Source organism: Nansenia antarctica (genome assembly GCF_963989245.1).
Source record: "Nansenia antarctica genome assembly, chromosome: 2".
NCBI lineage: Eukaryota > Metazoa > Chordata > Actinopteri > Argentiniformes > Microstomatidae > Nansenia > Nansenia antarctica.
In genome coordinates this window covers 69,937,310-69,956,570 of record NC_137675.1, presented here as the reverse complement: position 1 = coordinate 69,956,570, position 19,261 = coordinate 69,937,310, and the positions used below count along the sequence as shown (strand labels likewise).

Genomic DNA, 19,261 nt, shown 5'->3' with positions numbered 1-19,261 from the left:
TATCAATGGACAGGTCACTCCGAAATCAATTGAATATACAAAGCACTGAAAGGCAATGCGTCATTCGCAACTAGAATCCTGTTTGGTCATACGCTGGAGATGGTGGAAACCAAAGGGCGATTTGTCAGGGGCTGAAGATAAGATGAACAAAAACATAGCTACGGTAGGATATTAGGACGTAAAACGTTGAAAAGATGAACTGGCCTTAAGAAGGAGGCCGAGAGAGGGAGGTGGAAAGGATAAGGGGGTTTGGAAGGAGGTATCTTGAGGCAGTGGAGAGAATGAAGGTGTTTGAATTCAGGTATCTTGATTGGATGAAGGGGTTTTGATGGGTGTGACCTTGAGAGGATGAGGCGGTTTGGATGGGGGCTTCTTGAGAGGATGAAGAAGTTTGGATGGGGGATTCTTGAGAGGATGAAGGGGTTTTTGTGGGGGTATATTGAGAGGATGAAGGGGTTTGGATGGGGGTGTGGAGGCAGTGGAGTCTCCAACCCCCATGAGGATGGATTGTTTTCTGATCCCTCTCTTGACTGCTCTGACATCCACATAGTCACTCGGTAATGAGACTATAATCAGGAACATAAGCGTAAAGGAATTTCCCTATTATGTAAGGTGTTAGGGAGCTGCTTCTTGGAAAGCTGACAGACCCAGAAGACTGAGGTGAAGACTCTAGTGATAGATAGATTGAAAAAGACATAGAGAGTGGAAGAGCGTCAGAGATACGTGCCAGAGATACAGACAAGAGACACAGAGACTGTGAGAAAGGAGATCAAGAGTCAGGAACATTTTATTAATTTATTTGTCAGCTATAATGTCACATGCTAAATGCTCTTATTAAGGAATGAAATTAGGGAACATGTGTGGGTGTTGTTGGCTGACAGTAGGACAGTAGGGAACAATGTGTTTTGGATAGCAGTAGGGCTTTCATACGGATATGATTCACCGATTATAAAGTAGAACTCTGATGTCATATTGATGTTATCACTGTTCTGCATTTGACTAGTGCGTGTTAATAGAAACGAAGCTCACCACAGCTTGCGTTTAACATGATACCATTTGCATAGTTTTTACCCAAACAGTTCAAACGAGAGCACCATATCAAAAATGCCACCCTGTTGTCAAACATAAAGAAATCTACCTATGGTTATGTAAGTACCTATGGTTATGTAACTGATGGTTTTGAGTTACATCAGTGTTTCTCCCAGTGTTTCCCACATGTTTAGCATGGCTGATTATGTGTTCCGGATCTTCACTGACCTCACGGGATCAAGCCGGGGGGGTCAAGGTGGCGACAGCCTCTTCTTTGTTTGAGGATGCATGATTACCTTGGGATGACATGCTTTCAACAGAACTTAGGCATGCTAGTTATTCTGTCATGCACATTCAAACATTTTCCACATTGCAATATTCTATCAAATGCACACCAAGATTACTCATAATTTCCTTTCTGTTTCTGACCAATACACATAAAAAAGGTAAAGAGATTCAATGAATGCAATATATAATTGAATATATTATAATATTATTATAATATATATATTTATTATATTTACATGGTGCTTGCCAAATAGGGAGCTTGCAATCAGGAGCCAGTTATTAATGCTTTATAAATGCTTCAACCAAAAAATAAACCCTGACCCTAAACCTGATGTGAAATAATCCAGTTATGATTTGCAATTGTTGCATAGTGGTTGCACAGTTGAGAAACTGTATTGATTTACATTGCAAATAATTTTGAATTATTTCACATCAGGGTTAATTTTTAACACATTTATAAACTGTTTACAAATATGACCTTAATGTAAAGTGTTACCGAAAAAACACTATGAGAATCTTCCCATCTGCTTCTACTTAAGAGAACCGGTTATCTTTGCGTGTAGATAAGCTGTGATATACTCTTTTCATTTGTATTGATCTGAGGTCTCGATAGACCAGCTGTTTCGAGCTCCAGCTAAAGTCCCACCTAAAGGCCTTTAGAGATAACAAACTGTCCTAGGATCTGTTGTAAATCCTTTCATAATTGCTGCCTTTTGACATCAGAGTGAAATGATCCCGAACCTTTGTTTCTGAGAAATAACTAATGATCAATGAACCAATGGTCCGCAACAAGTACTCTTTGATGGTTTGACTGTGTGTGCATATGTGTGTATATGGTAAATGGACTGCACTTATAAAGCGGCTTATTCCAAAGTGCTTTACAATGGCCTCTCATTCACCCATTCACACACCAATGGTGGCAAGCTACCGTGCAAGGCGCCGGCCCACTCATTGGGAACAATTTGGGGTTCAGTGTCTTGCCCAAGGACACCTTGACATGTGGCCAGCCGAGGATCGAACCACCGGACCGCTGACCTTGTGATTATTAGACGCCGGCTCTACTTCCTGAGCCACAGCCGCCCCATAATAATAATAATAATTTGTGTGTGTGTGTGTGTGTGTGTGTCGAGTTGTTAGGAGTGGAAACATAGCAACGGCATAAAAACAGAATCCCCCCCCTGAGAAAACCTACCTATTAACAAGTATGAGGTGAATAGAGGGAGAGAGAATGGAAAGGGAGTTTCGAAAATGACGGAAAGTTTCGAAAATGTCTGGCATTCCACAGCTAACAGCAGCAGGATGTTCCTGAGGGAACGGTCACTCCGGCCAGGCCTCTGGACCAGGGCCCTGCAGGGGGCCCTCTCTCGTTAGTGGCCTGAGAGGAGCTGGACTGGGCCAAGTGCCGACCCATAGAGAAAGAACACATTAAAGCAAGAATTCAGAACATTGGCAGGCAGGACCATTGTTCCACATGCCTCAAGTAAACAAGGGAAAGTGTGTGTGTGTGTGTGTGTCTGTGTCTGTGTGTGTGTGTGTGTGTGTGTGTGTGTGTGTGTGTGTGTGTGTGTGTGTGTGTGTGTGTGCACTACGTAGGAAAGCATCGTAGTGTGCTGCTTTTCATGGGACACTGGAATTTCCTATGAAGAGTGGTTGGATATTTCTGGAGAGCTGGTCAGTGCCACTTGTTTCCTTCTTGTTACATTTCAAACCAGTTTATTTTCCCTGAACAGACCTACGGTACACAGTAAGGAAAAGCTAAAACTTGGAAATTACCATACGTTTTTTAGGATAGAAACTATACTATGGGGAACATTGTGGAATTAAATTATCGATGAAGATACGGTGATCTTCAGCAAACTGAAAATACAAGGAAGTTGGTTAGGGTTACAATGGTTAGGGTTACAATACCTCTAATTTGAATTTGTATAAGGAACTAGGCCTATAGCTTAAGTAGGCAGCCGTGGTTTATGGCAGAGGAAGATGTGCTTTGTGTATTCGCACTAGGGGAACATATTGATACTTATTGTTCCAATGGTAAGAGATTGCAGGTTATGTCAATTAATTAGGGTGAACAATTTAATACAAAATGTATATTTATTCTTCTTTGATACATTTTGCAAGGCATGCCATCAACATGTATTCATTTTAATGTAACGTTCAAATGGACATAAGTGCAAACCAGCCTGAAATTCATGAGCAGAAACCAGGAATTTAAGTCATAAGTACAAAGTCATGGTAAAAAAGAAAAATACAATAATTTTCATACATCAAACAGTCATACATTATGGATCTTAAAACTTTTGACAATAGAAAACAATACTTTATACAGATTACTCTTACACTGACAAACAATATATACTTCAGTACATTTTCAGTACATCAGTTCTCAGGAGTAATTTCTTTTTAATAGCAAGGTTTGGGTAAATTTGATTTCAATTAAGTCAATTAAGCAGTTGATTTGAATCTAAAATTTTAAAAAAGGAAAAACCTTTGATGTAAGTTAATTGAGAAACATTTCAAATAAATGCCATATTTGTAATCATTGAATTGTAATCGAATCCTAGGCATCCACCTCCCAAAGATGATCTGTTCTCAAGGACTATAGGACTACTTCTTTATTGACGAATTGAAAATTGGCAGACGGGCGTTCATATCTTAAATATGAATATATGACAATTGTGCAACAATAGCAAAATATTCTTAAAAAGTATAAACAACAGAAATATCAACACAAGTGTACTTGGTGGGAAAGCATAATGCAACAATAACAATAGATATTGGACAGTGGCTATGTACATTTGTGTCTAAATCATTCAACTGAACTGTACTTATTGAGACATTTCATTTGGCAACCACTTGTGAAGATCAATGAAAAAAAAGTGCTTGGACATAAAGATTGTCCTTAAAGAAATAAAAGTCAATGATCAATTAAAATGCTTGCCATTGAGGAGGCGTTGTATGCTTGGAGATGGCGGGGCTGAAGTGGTCACATAAATATACAAAGATACATAAACCAGACAGGACTACTGTATTTGACATTCCTGACAGGTATCAGTTAGGCCACACCAATAACAAAGTCAGCTTTCCACACGGCTTCCCAGATAAGGACGTCTGCCGAACCCCTTGGTCTACTTCATCATAGACACCAGAACAGTCATCATGAAAGGTAAGGAGAGACAGACCACCACAAAACCACAGTGGTTCCTCCAAAGTCCATATGGACTAACATCATTTCCTCTTGGGGCAAACGACCATTCACAAGAGAAGCAGTCCTGGTTCAAAAGTTCCTTTGGAAGTGGACTTAGAACCGGGGGCGAAGTGGTGGGGCAGGTTGGGACAGAGAACCAACTCCAGACTGTGATGGAGCAGGAGAACCTTCACAGAGTGGGTGCTGATGTCCAGTGGTTCTGGGGAGCCAGGAGGTTTCTGGTGTCCCTTGAGTCTCTGCTCTCAGTGTGGATGCACAGTGCCAGTGCTCAGTCTTCATTGCAGAGCACAAGACCTGGTCCAACCCGTACATTCAATCCCACTCATAAAGTACCCTTGCTACCCATGCAGTAAAATGCACCAGTCGGCCTCTTCAGGCACATACTGGATCAGCACAATGTCAACACACCACCGGCACAGGGCATCATGCATCATACACACGCTGGTATCCATTTACACACATTCAGCAATGCAGACATCACACACCTTTCACAGCAGCAGCAGCAGCAGCAATATGCATACAGTCACACAGAGCTATAGCAAGGGCCTTACATTAGAACAGGCCATACTGGCTCTCAGTGTCAATTTTTTTGACATGAGTTCATTCAGTCAGTTCCACAGCTCCTTGAGGAGCCCTCAGCAGATGAGCTCCTGCTGGATCTTAGGTCGCGTGGGGAAGGGAGGCTCGTTGAAGGAGAAGGTGTCCCGGCCAGACTTCAGCTCGCCTTGGCCTGGGCAGGTGAGGTACGAGCCGATGATGTCCAACTCATGGGAGGGAGCTGGGCTCTCAGGCTCAGACTCTGACTGGCTCATCTCAGGCTCGTCCAATGAAGACGCAGGGCTGGCAAGGAGGTGGGGGTGGGGGTGCTCGATGGAGGGCCCGTTCAGCCAGGGGTGGCTAAGACATTCTTCTGCAGTGGCTCGCTTCCTGTGGACCCACAAACACATACACAGTGGATGAGTGTATTGGAAATAGTCTAGTCTAGAAATAGTTTATTTTGGATAAAATAAAGGACAGCAAAGAGTAAACAGGCTCTATCCTATTCCTCTCTGTTCTCTTCCCCCCTCCCTTCACTGACACTCTTTTTTTACGACATACTGTACTGAAAACCTCAGAAGTGCTTTTCTTCCAAGATGTCCCTTCTTGGGATTACTCACACACACAGGAATTGTTCCACTTTACACCGCCGATAATCTTCAGCAATTAAACTATATAGACTGGAGATTATGGTCCTGGATCACAGCGAAAGAGACTACTGCTGCCTTTCATTGCAACATTAAACTGACAAATCAAGGCCTACTGTGCTGGATCACTTGATCAGATAGTGACAGCCATGATGAGATACAACGGCCAGGAGGATTGTTGTGTTCCACGTTGGGCCAAACACATCAGGCAGAGGAGAGTTCATAAGGGTCGTCACTATTCATTTTGAATACTTACATTTTGTTTTTGATGGAAAGTTTGATGGAAAGGCTAAGGATTGTACTATTATGGATGTGATATGTCAACGGAATTTTACAAGTTTCTGCATCCTCATACAAATGATGATGCCTTTGACTGACCATACATTTGGCAATATTTAAAGAGGATGTGCTGGCACGGCAGTGTGAATCACATCCTCAATATGTGAATCAGCTCTGAACTCATGCCAGAGGACAAATAAGGAACTGAAGCTCACCTAGGGTTTTTGAGCAGCAGGGACTTGATAAAGTCGATGGCGAGGGAGGACACCCCCTCAAAGACATCTTGGGAGTAGTCCACGTTGATCTGGGAGATGTTGAGGAAGGTCTCCTGCTTGTTATCTCCTAGGAAGGGTGACTCTCCTGTCAACATGACGTAGGTCAGAACCCCGATGCTCCTGAGGGGGAGGGGGAGGAGGGGGAGGTGTTAACAGTACATCTCCAAGAGAAGATCCAGAGATGTCTATTGTGGAGCATGTTTTATCATAAAGATGAAGGTGTTTAAGGTGTTTCACTTAAGTTAAAGTGTACATTATAAATCAGTAACAACACACCGAGTACGGAGGTGAAACAAACTGGAGCCATTCGTCCAATAGATTTAACACACAATTATGAGCTTTTCAGCACGTCCTTAAGGAGGAGATGTCAGTGACCTAAATCCATCTTCATTTCACAGAAGTCATAAAAGACTAAATGATGTCTGCATGGCACACTAAAAGGCGGACATTGTCCCAGTAGCTCATGCTCACCACATGTCTGTAGCCGTGCTGATGGGTTCAAAGTTCAGGATCTCTGGAGCTGGAATAGTAACAGACAACCACAATTAGCCATGATTACCCCATTACAGTATTGAGGTTGAAATAGATGTTATCTTGCTCATTGCCAGATGGCTGGAGACAGGACTCACCCACATACTCCGGGGTCCCCAGGATCTCTCGGACCTCTGTGTCACTGTCCATGCGTCTGGACAGGCCAAAGTCCACGATGCGGATATCCCCCAGGGGATTGGCACAGGTCAGCAGGACGTTCTGGGGCTGGAGGGAAGACAGACGGAGAGATGAGACCAACTCAAACACACCACTTAACCATGAAAATGAATTCTGCATTTACAGACTGAGGTTAAACCATAGTGGGTTGCTGAGTATTCATTGAGACTTGAGGTCTTAACTGAAGATCTGAATCCATCAACTCAAACCCATTGACTCAACAGCCTCAAAGGAGGAGGAGAGAGGGGGAGAAAATAAACCCTATTCTGGGGACCTCGGCTCTCCCCCAAAACCTGCTCATAAACACCCTGGATCTGTAGAGGGTTTCTTCATATTAGGCCAGAATACGCCTGCCAAGAGCCTCCACACTCAGTGTTTTCTTCATCATTATCACCAATAAAATCAGATGTTTTTAATATCGTTGGGCAGACAAGCTAACCTATATGACACAGCTTTTGTTCCAAGCCTTTGTGTTACATAAGATTTTTTTGTGAAATCCCATAAGTTCAACAGTGGGAAACCAGACACTGACAGGGTTCATTATGTAAGAGTGGGGGCTCCCACCAGGCCGAAAACCATGCAGCCTTTAAAACAAAAACACTTGTCATATCAGGACTTGTAAAAGCAAACATAGTAACTCCAGTGGGCTTCTTTATTAGCCAGAAATGTCCCATCTACAGGGAGAGTTATTGGTCTGCCATATTATGGGGTCTTAGTTGCGTAAGGGGAGTGATCTCGTTACGTAAGGGGAGACTGTTTCTGTGACTTTCAGAAACAGTCTCTCAACCCATGGGGTGCCCTACGGTAAGTTCTACTGACCTTCAGGTCTAAATGGACTACGTTGTTGCGGTGCAGACATGCCACCCCAGTGAGGATCTGCCGGGCCAGCCTAATGACATCTTTCTCTGTGAAGGCTTCGTCGTTATCAGCAACACACTGGTTGAAGATCTCTCCTCCGGCAGCACTGAAAAACAGAGGGAGAGAACTCAGAATCAAAACAGTGCTCAAACATGACAAGATGAGAGAAAAGGCACACCGTGTTCATGTTCATTACATCTAAGGGACGCTTTTTGCTTGGGTTGCTTTGATTTCTGCATTTTAGCTTATTCAACTAAATTGTACATGAAGTGTGTACTGTACTGTACTGTAGTAAACCCATATTGGATATAACGTCTGCATTTGTGACACAACCCAAACACAGATAAGACAACAATAGCAATCCCACCCTTTCCAGATAACACACTCACAGTAAGGTCAACCCCTAGTTCCCGGCTTTTCTTAGAAAATTATATAACAGCCGTCTCCTCATAATTGTACTTCGGGCTTGGGAACAGGGTCCATCCAAATGCACACATTATGCATGTGACTCCTGTGGCACTCCACTCCATGTATTATAATATGCATTTTATACTGTCTTTGTTTTATGAAAGATGTTTGTTTCCTGTATTTGATATTGTGTATTTTATTGTGTCTATGTTCACTGTTTTTAGGACGACAGATGGAAATGAGCTTCTTGCTAAATCTGATGCACTTATCTTTTTGTTTCCTGTAGACAATTGATGCATGTGCACACTGTCCTTCTCTAAACCAAATAAACTGAACTAAACAGTTCTACCCATAAATCAGTAGAAATAGTAGGTGCCGCACATTCCAGATCACATAACTCGTTATTAAATGAGGGGAAAATAACTGGCCTGAGTCAAATCTATCAATCAAACAACAGACTCTTGCCCTGGAATATAGTGTTCCCTACTGTAAGATATATAAGGAACATCCGTGTCACCACACCACATTGCAGCGCTGCTGTAGGTTTACAGTAGAATACATGGCTAATCCCCATACATGGAGTTCCTCGCCAAAGATGGGATTCACTCAAACCTGGGAACCTTCTGTACTCTAACCACTTGGGATTAGGAAACATAATCCAATTGGATGGATTCACTTTTGAAATGGGAGGGCTAATTACGAAATTAATTGTGAGGGATTTGTGGAAGGGAAATGGACAAATTCTTAGCTCATCAATCCTGTCATGCTTGTGTAACAAGAGGAAGCAATATGGGGAGGGGACATGGTGGATTTGTGTTATATGCCCCTCCAACAGATCAAATGCCTGGAGTGAACAGTTGCCCAAAAAACGGAACCATGTGTGGGGATTTAGTCTGCACACATGCTTTTTATCTTCATAGGAAATGTGTGAGGAGGCCCTGGGCATGCCTGTTACATCACTACGCCACCCAATCCCTGTTAGCCTCACCCTTTTGCCCACTTTACTCTCCTCAGCTGTGAAAATAGGTTTTTTTTTTTTCTGGATTTCTCTTTTTTCAGGATATCTGTCATTGGGCCATATAATGTCCTTCACTTGTGGCAACAAATACTTCATGCTGGTGGATCCCCCCCCCCACACACACACACACACTGGATGCAAACCCACAAAACACCCCAAATGAGTCCCAAGATCAAGGAAAAACAGGGTTTGGAAATGAAGATGCTGTTATGCAGTAATTTATTTCCTAAACTGTCATAGAGCAGGAAATAAAAATAAAAAGTGTGCAAATGAGATCCATCTTGTGTAAATTAAACACACTGGCCAAGCACTTGGAGAGTTGATACACAAGAGAGTTGATACTTCCATTTTATGTTTATGTTTTGTATCCTTTTGCACACACTATGTGAATATATGTTTATGTATATGTGTGTGTGTGTGTGTGTGTGTGTGTGTGTGTGTGTGTGTGTGTGTGTGTGTGTGTGTGTGTGTGTGTGTGTGTGTGTGTGTGTTGCATTCAAACCAACCTGACTTGTATGAGCTTGAGATCTCCAATAATAGCCATAGGATAGTTAGTACAGTACTAAATCTGTACGACTACCTAACTAACTGAGCATCCACTGACGTTTGGGCTGCATTTAGTGTGTGTGCAGAGTGTTGAGTCTGGCGTCAGAGTTGCCCTCATTTATATCAGAATATGCCTTGTGATAACTCCTGAAGCCTTGATGTTTTGACTTTGAACCCTTACCCTAAGGAAAAACAGGCCTAATCTAATCAACAAGGGGTGGTAATATAACTATACCAATAAAACATTTTATATTTCCCTTTTGAAAAGTGGCATACAACATGTCAGCCAATCCTCATACTCAAAACACTTTTACAAGTTCCTAGAAAGTTCCTATATAAGGAAATACATGAATGCTTGACATTAAGAAATTAAAGACTTTGTTATTGGTCTTAAATAAATGTAGGTCAGCTCCTGCCAGTTGGATAGTATAGTTGTTTCAAGCTAAGTAACATCATAGGTCTACTGATGTTCAAAGGGCCAATAAGAAAAGAAAGGAAAAACAAATGGATGACACAGATTGGAGCTGAGGGTTAAATGGATTACATAAGATGTGTCAAAATACTGACGTAAAAAGATTAGATCGCTTCAGTTGAGGGGATGAAAGCCGACCTAGGAAGAAGAGAGCTGAATAACAGATACGTTTAAAAAAATAAAAAATAAAAAATAAACTCAGGATTGATTCTGTTAGAACTGAAAGATCATTCTAGAAAGAGCTCAAGTGATAGATTTACATAAACATACCCTGTTAGCTTTGAAGCTTGTCAATGGTTTTGATTGGCTGGGACAATCTCTTGGCCTTTTTCAATTCCCAAGCCTTTTTAAGTAGCTGTGAACTGTTAGGATTTGGAGTGTCATATTTGACGCTACCTCAGTTGACACCAGGGTCAGCAGTTCAAAGCATCTCTGAGGTGAAGTTTTAGTGTGTTTTTATAAAACTTGTATCTTATTTGATCTGATAATGGTGACTTGACAAAAACGTTGATGTTTTGACCAATCTCATCAAGGCTATGTTTGGGTCTCTATTTATCCCATTGTTTTCCTGTGACTTGACAAGTAGTGAGTCAAGAGCACACAGATCTACTGCTGAGATACAGAAATATGTTCCATGCACTATTCAGACCAATACAGCCATGATATGGACTGTGGTCAAAATGTGGAGAAGCAGTTACAATAAAATAGTCTGAAAGCTTAGAGATGTATAGATGATGTAGGTTCATTTCTCATTAAAGTGGTTTTCATTTAGACTAGTCATTATGTGTGGTGTTTGTGGTGCTTGCTCAGACTGGGTTTAAACTTTCAGAGATGATGAGAATTCTGCTTCTCGCTTCTATTTCTCATACATTCAGAAGGTTGCGGTTGTGGCTATGTGCGGATATGTGTGAGCCTATGTGTGTTTGTGTGAGTCTATGTGTGTATGCTAGTGTGTTTGTGTTCTACTTTTGGAAGCCTTACTAACGGCTTACATGTAAACCCACAGGAAATGGAAAATTATTCTCTCCGGTTTGCAACAAATCAAGTCCATGCTGAGGTCAGAGAGCTCTGAGATACAGCTCTTTAACAGCCAAAGAGCTCACATTCATAACTGCTGCAGCTTACCTAGTTTGGGACTTTTAAAAGAACACAATGAATAAAACTGGACTGTGAGCTGCACTATTTCTGAGAGATAAGCAATAAGATGTAGTAGAACATTCCCTCGGGAACATCTGTCTGTGCAATACATAGAAAGGGCTATGGCACTGACAAAAAAAATGTGCAAATGAGTGAAGCAAGCTGCTAGACTTTATCTGTAAATGTTCTGTGTTAAATATGCACATTGGCCCCAGCGCAGATTCATCTGGCAGCCAGTAAAAGGCTATGGACCAGTGTCAGCTGACCCCCTGAGATGTTTTCACTGCAGGCATGCTGGGGTGGACTGGTTGCTGCTTCCTCTTTCACACTTCAGTCAGAGGTCAAACACAGCAACCCCCCCCCCCCCCCATAGAGACCCCTTTGTTCTGCAGGAGCATTCCATGTCTGGGATGGGAATGGGTGGAGAAGAGGGGGGTGTGTGGGCGGTTTATGACCAGGGTCAGGAGAGGACACGGTCTTGGATTAACTGCCTTGTGTTGTCTATCTGTAACATGGGGGGGAGGGGGGGGGGGGTAATTAGGATGCTCATTATTGTCTCTTGCTCTTAATGAGGCCATTCATTACCAGAGCAGACATTGAGGACACCGATGCTAGATGTGGGTCACTTGGCACAAGACAGAGCACAGAGCCCCTGCACCACCCTGCCCTCTATGGTTCACTGAGTGGATGTATCTCAGTTGTTGACTGGTGCACCTGTGTTTGGGAATACGACTGGATGCCTGACGAACCAGCCACTATGCTGAGGCCAACTGCCATGGCATGTGACCATGTCAAGTTGTTCTTCTAGATCTTTACAACCTCATGCTTCTTTGTGTTCTCACAGTGGCTCTGGGGTCATGGAGGTCATGAAGTCCCTGTATGTACGTAGGCTGTACGATCGGTCTTTACATTAACAGTCAGTCTAGGTAACAAGAATCAGGCGTGTTGTGGCTAAATCGAGAACAACAACCAACCACAGGACATATATCCTTATAAGGTTATACATTGCATGCAGGCACGCACATCCGTGTGTGTATTCTCAGCTGTTTTTGAGGTGAGAAACTCTTGAGTGACATGCAGCTGCATCCTTAGCAAGAAAGTGTGCAACACACAGGAAGTCTGTGTGAGTGTTAGACTCAAGAGATGTAATCTACCATTTCTCAAGAAAAACAAAGCTCTGACGTTCCTGTCAGTCAGTATCCTGTCTACGCAAGATCTCATCACATGCGGTTTATAAATCCTATGCTTTATAGGCAGAATCCTCTGTAAGGGGGTTTTGAGTCAGACGATCACGTCAATCAAAAGCCTTGAAATTACGCAGAGGAAAAACCTGCTGCAGAGATGGAAAGTTTTCAGTAAATGGCACTTAATGGTTTCTCGTTTCCCCCCTCATTAAGAACCTTATCATTTCAGCCCGTTTTTCCTGGCAGGGCTACATTGTGGTGGAGCATCAACATGCAAGGAAAGTTTAAAAGGTTTTCTAGATAACCATCACCAGCATTTTCTCCCATCAGTGATGGCATGAACCAAGATTGGCTGTATATGCAAATCTAAACACACTCTAGACAAATGCGTGCGCACACACACACACACACACACACTAATGATAATGTGCATTCATCATGTGTTCCATATTTACTGCCTTCAATGAGTTTTAAATCACCTATGCGTGATTTCTTGCAAGTGAGGTGACTCACCACTCCAGGACGAGGATGATCTCAGAGTTGGTCTCGTAGACCTCGTGCAGTGCAACGACATAGGGGTTCGCCTTAGCCGACTCCAGGACAGCGATCTCGTTGATGATGTCCTTGCGGCAGTCCTCACCCTTCCGACGCTTACGCAGGAACTTGGCAGCGTGCTCCTTCCCTGTCGCCTTCTCAATGCACTTCTTCACCACGGCAAACTTTCCCCTGGGAACAGAAAGAGGATAGGTGCACTTAATAATCTGAACCGCAATGAAACTTGTTTCATTCAAAGTGAGCTTTTATGAACATGTGTCATATTAGAGAAGTTTGGCTTCATCCTAAATTTCGTTGTTTGGTACCTGTACTGTAGCAATGACAATAAAGACCATTCATTCATTCAATATCTTATAATTGGACACTGGCCATAGCTCTTTCAGGGATTATCATGAGCAGGACCACCAATACCAGGGAAATATTGCACTACTGCACTGAGAGTTAACCTTTAACACAGGTAGGTACATTAAACCACAAGAGCAAAAGGGGCCCATGTACAGAATAGTTCAACAATAGATTACAGTAGGTGGGACTACTGAAAGGCAACAACATAAGGCTGTGGGTGAGGGTGATCACCTCAGAGGAATGAAGCTCTGGGAGGATGCTACTACAGAGAATGGGAGATTGAGATATCTACTATTGTTATGTTCTACTGTACTGATAAACACATGTACTCTTATGTCACTCCCTCTCTCCTCCTCCTCCTCCTCCTCCTCCTCCTCCTCCTCCTCCTCCTCCTCCTCCCCTTCTTCTTCCTCTTCCGCCTCCACTGTGGAGGGCCTGAAACCCAGGAGATAAGACTGACAGTTTGGCCCGAGTGGCTGCTTGGGCAGGGGGTGGGGGTGGGGGTGCGGGGGTGATAAGACATAATAGAGCGATTCAGGTCAACCAGACCCTCTGTGCAACAGCTGGGCTTGTTGGCTGTCCACAAGAACCCCCAACTCACAACAACTTAAGCCAGAGGAATGGAGAAATAACCACCATTCTAGAATATCATCAGAGAATTCAACAGCATTCCATTTGCTGCATACGTTGATGGATTCATCTGAGGTGTTGAGGGTCAGGCGCGGGTGTGGGCAGGAAATCCGATGTGTAGAATCGCCCCTCTGTGTCCAGCCTTCCACAAACACTACCCGTCCCTCCCAGGGCGATAAAGGAGCGTCTGTCCGCTGCCCATTCTTACAGCTGACAGCAGCGGGGACAAATGGAATTCCCAAACGCCTCCACCCAGACCTTTGGCAGGACCCTGCATCCCCTTCAGACAGCCACACAAAGACCTGCACAGGCTGACCAGCAAATAGCGCAGCCCCATAGATCAGGACCACCCACTTCACTAGGGCTGGACTGGGGGTCATTATTTCTACAGCCACTGCAGAGCCCTCCCAAGCCCTTCACAAACTTGAATGACGACCGTAACCTCACTGACAAAACAATTTGGTGGCCCCATTAGTACATTTCAACCTCCCCTCTACATTCAACTGACAACCATCCCGACCATGTTATTTATTTGACATTTGACACTGACACTGCTTTGGAGGCCACCACAACTCAGCCAGATGGAGCCAGAGGAGGGCAAACATTCAGGAAAACTGCACAGGTAGACAATGGCACACAATGGCACCCCTATGGATCTGCGATCAAAAGCAGGATCAGTACAGGGGAGAAACTGAATACAGTGGCTTTTACAGAGAGGTCCAATCAGCTTGGTGCCAGGCATTTTCCCACACAGCTTTACTCTGGACTCACTGCTTTGTGAACCAAAGCCTACTGCTCCTTCTGGTTCTGTTGGCTGGCATGGATCCATTCTCCATGGGTCGTTCCTTCCCCTTTCTTAGCTCCCACTAGCTCCCAGTCTTATTGCTGATTATTACGGCACATTGTACAAATTGAAAAGGCAAAACCAGTCAAAGTCAAAGCTTTCTTCTTTAATTAGCCATTTGCCAAGTTCAGACCAGCTAGCCCTGTGCTGGGAACTACAGATGGGCTGGTAAAGAAACGACCTCAGGCAATGCTGATGAGCAACAGGAGGGCTTTTAAGGTGGTGATGACAGGTCAAAGGTTGCTAAACGTGGTCATCATTACCCTGCTGTGTTTACACCCAGACTTGTGACTTTTGAAAGATTGGCAATACATCAGACAAGAGAACAAGTGTAAGAGAGGTGGACACATGCTCATAAAACTTAACATACTTTGACTGAATGTAAATGACTCAAATGTCGGGCTCATGGGAGATTACATAGGAATTTGGTTCTGGTAGAGACACTCAGACCAAACCCAGTCAACCATCTGACGGCTTTTTAACATCCTGTGTGAATCCCCAGTAACTAGCCTACATTTTAAAATGATGCATGTGCACCAAATGTCTAGTGTTTGCATGTATCCATTGTTGAAAAAAGTCTGCAATTGGTCTGTACATCTTCAAAGCAACAAAGGACCATAAAAGGAACTTTTCACTCAATATGAAGAAAGCATGTGTGCAAATCATTTTCCAGAAAGTTGTGGTGGTGTCTGCGATGGCGTTAATCTAATTGAGACATTGTCTTTCCTGTGAGTTTGTTTTCAGTCTTTCTAAAGAGCATTGACAGCTGACAGCCATCAGCTGCCTCTCTCACACTGAAAGCGGAGTTACTTTTCCTGTTCTTTAACTATCCACTAACAACATGTCTGTCTGTCTGTGTGTGTGTGTGTGTGTGTGTGTGTGTGTGTGTGTGTGTGTGTGTGTGTGTGTGTGTGTGTGTGTGTGTGTGTGTGTGTGTGTGTGAGGGTTAAGGGTAGCAGTCAGAGGTAGCCATTTGAGGTGTTATTGAGGAAGTCAGCACCAGCAAATAGGTCTCTCACACACAGTGGAGGGGGGTATACTGGCCATCTAATCTTGACATGCTGCTCTTCTGGCTTCAAGCACAACTCACATTCCTACACTTAATGGGATTTATGAAGCCAGATCTCAGGATGTTTTGGGGGCGATGTAATGGGAGGAGGATGAGGAGGAGAGGAGAGGGATGGGGGAGGGAGGGAGGGAGAGGAGGCATACAGCTCCTGGAGGCCCCGAGGTCCTGGCTTGTGGCCCAGGATGTCCCATGATGTCCAACCTGGAAATATTACTGAAACCAACTGGTAACATAAGTGACTCTTTATGCATACTCTCAAAGAAAGAGAAAATAACAAACCACCTCCCTGTCAATTCAAGAGTAGATTTCAGGCTACATGTAAATTATCAAACATACATGTTGTATTAGTGCATCACTTATTTAAAAAGGGGTGTCGAGAAGATATTGAGATTTTTTTAATTTAAATAAAGCATTTCTATGAGTCTTTATTGAACACATTGGGAAGTAGCTTGGCTACTGGTTTTTTAATGGGAAACTAACAACTGTTGAGAGCCAACATTCCACACCTTTGGAATGCACTTCCATGTCTGGGTTCAAATGCATTGTAGGTCACACTCACTGATCTGTGGAAAACATCAGGGGATTGAAAGGGGGGGGGGGCTGATGTTAATTGGCACATTACCTCCCACCCTGACCCCCCTGGACAAAACAGGCATGATTGGCAGGAAAATAGCCCACTGTAACAAACTCAAACAACTGAGGCTGTGTGCTGGAGCCACACTGAGGCTCTTGGAAAACCAGAGAAAAATAACAAACATACCTTCCTGTGTTAATAGTGTGCGTGTGTGTGTGTGTGTGTGTGTGTGTGCGCGCGCGTGTGTGCGTGTGTGTGTGTGTGTGTGTGCGTGCGTGCGCGTGTGTGTGTGCGTGCGTGTGTGTGTGCGCGCGCGTATGACCGAGATGTAGAGAAACGGGAAAGCAGCAGGAGGGGAGCTACTGAGTCCACTGTGGACTATGTAGTGATGGATGGCAGTATAGTCATGATAATCATGGGACTGGCAAAGTGCTTTTTATCATCCCCGTCTGACAAAACAGAGAGGTCCTAAGCAGTAGCCTGTGTAACGTAGTTGAAGAGGAGAGAAGGGGGAAAGGTTTGCCTGCAGGCTGCAGGGCGGTGTTGCCTAATGCTGCTGCTGTTCCATCATCTCCTCGGAGATCTCCAACTTACGGGGCAGCATTCTGTAGTTGTAAAGGCATGGGGCGCATAGCCATACAATATTAACTCGTATCGTCTGATTAAATTACGTATTGTAAATAGATAACAAAACAAGATGCTCGCGCCGGCAGGTCTGCGTGACCACAAAGCTTTGAAAAACACCTGTCCAGGACGAACACCTTCAGAATAATCTACCAAATAGCTAGTGTAGCCTATCACCCACTTCCAAACTGCCCATCTTAGTCAAGACACATGTTACAAGAACATCTTACACATGAAGCCATACATCCGTCATATTACTCAAACACAATCGAATAGAGACAATCTCTGACAATTCGAACCCAGTTAGGAGAGCGCGTCCCATAGCGCGTCTCCGTTGGCAGTGGCAGCACAGCGTCGCGCTCATCCTTATTATTATTATTATTATTATTATTATTATTATTATTATTATTATTATTATTATTATTATTATTATCATTATCATCATGGACTCGCTGGAATTAAAAAAAATATATATAACATATTTCCAATCCAAGCCATTTACCTGGCTACTTAAATCCGGTTAATTTCCCCATTGTTCGTGTGGAAAGTAGTCAATTGGTTGCAATAGTGTTGCACTGCACTGCATCCCTATGTGAGCGCACTGTTGCATACAGAGTGAAGGTATCACTTTTTTAAAAGCCAACTTACCTTCCCAATTCTCTGCCAAGCAACTCATAATTGCTGGTGAAAGGATCGGTCCTTATTCTCGTGTGGATGTTTGTCACCATCCCATTCCTGTTCATCATAGTTGAATATCTCTTGAGTCCGCTTGAAGAAAAACGATCTTCTAACTACGTTGGTTGAAGTTATAGCCGCTGTTCTTTATGCTCCTGGAGTTAATATCATGATCAAAGTAAAAAGGAAACTGAAGGAAAACTAATTCTCAACTAAATGTAAACAAATTATCTGATGAATTCTAGATCCTCGGTGGATGCTGTTCTGACGGAATGAAGCGATTAAAATAAGAAGGAACTGAGATATTCAGTGGCCGTGTTCGAATGGAAGCGGTAATGCTGGTTTGTGTCTGCTGCTCCAAATGCCTGACAATCAACTCGTTCGCAGCGCCAACCCCAATTCACTGACGCAGCGTCCTGAAAGCCAATGGTGACTTTGCTCCAGAAGAGGGTATGTGATGACTTCTCTCACTGCTGACAAGCACTCTTCTGTTGCTGCCTCAATAGGCTGCCCCACACTAACAAGTACAGGTATGGACACTTGTTATGCATGTCAATACTGAACTGAACTTATTTAGATTACACACACACACACGCACACTTTTTTTTTGTTGCTTTATTTATGTCCACATACATGTACAATATCTAAAGGACATAAATACTATCAGAGCATTTTTACATTATGAAAACAGTCACACACACACACACACACACACACACACACACACACACACACACACACACACACACACACACACACACACACACATCTTTCAACTGTCTTTCAACATTGCAGTCAGTCCATTACCATGATCTTTAAACACATCAGTGTTTGATATGGCAGAAACCTGCTGTGGGCAAGTGAGCAATCAGATGTGTATGCTTTAGTTGGTTGTGCCAGGTGAGGCATGCCTCACTCCCATGCATGTGACAATCATGGCAGTCAGGCTACCCATTGGGCGTGATAGAAGTTGTTATTTTCTTGCACATATCTTTTTCATCTCACCTATGGGAGTGGCATGTTTCATGTCTGAGCACCTGACCTGCCTGTCATTGGGCAAGAATGCACAACTGCATCAGATGGCCGCTTGTTCAATGAAAGAGATCCATTATTTATTTATTTTTTTCAATGTGTCTTACATGCAGATGAACCAGGGTCTGGTGAAAATGTCCCCAAGTAGGGCAAGGTATTTTTTTTACCTTTTTTATATTTTTACCCAGATTATGAAAGTACATATTGTAAGCTTTCAAATAATGTGTCATACATTGAAATCGGAAAGTAGTTGAACAAGATATGCTTATATGAATATTGGTACACCTCAAACCAAATACCTTTGAATCAAAACAGACAC

General features: G+C 43.3%; 1 protein-coding gene across 1 annotated transcript; it reads right to left on the bottom strand.

The window, feature by feature from the left end:
- Window positions 1-5,160: 5,160 nt before the first annotated feature.
- On the bottom strand, window positions 5,161-18,014 carry stk17al (serine/threonine kinase 17a like; the record flags this gene model as incomplete). Its single annotated transcript, XM_080524526.1, has 7 exons — window positions 17,884-18,014; window positions 13,108-13,320; window positions 7,791-7,935; window positions 6,893-7,019; window positions 6,735-6,783; window positions 6,204-6,383; window positions 5,161-5,452 (listed from the first exon to the last, which is right to left on the bottom strand). The coding sequence occupies exons 1-7, from the start codon at window positions 17,979-17,981 to the stop codon at window positions 5,161-5,163; spliced, it is 1,104 nt and encodes a 367-aa protein (XP_080380652.1). The 5' UTR covers window positions 17,982-18,014.
- Between the last annotated feature and the right edge of the window lie 1,247 nt (window positions 18,015-19,261).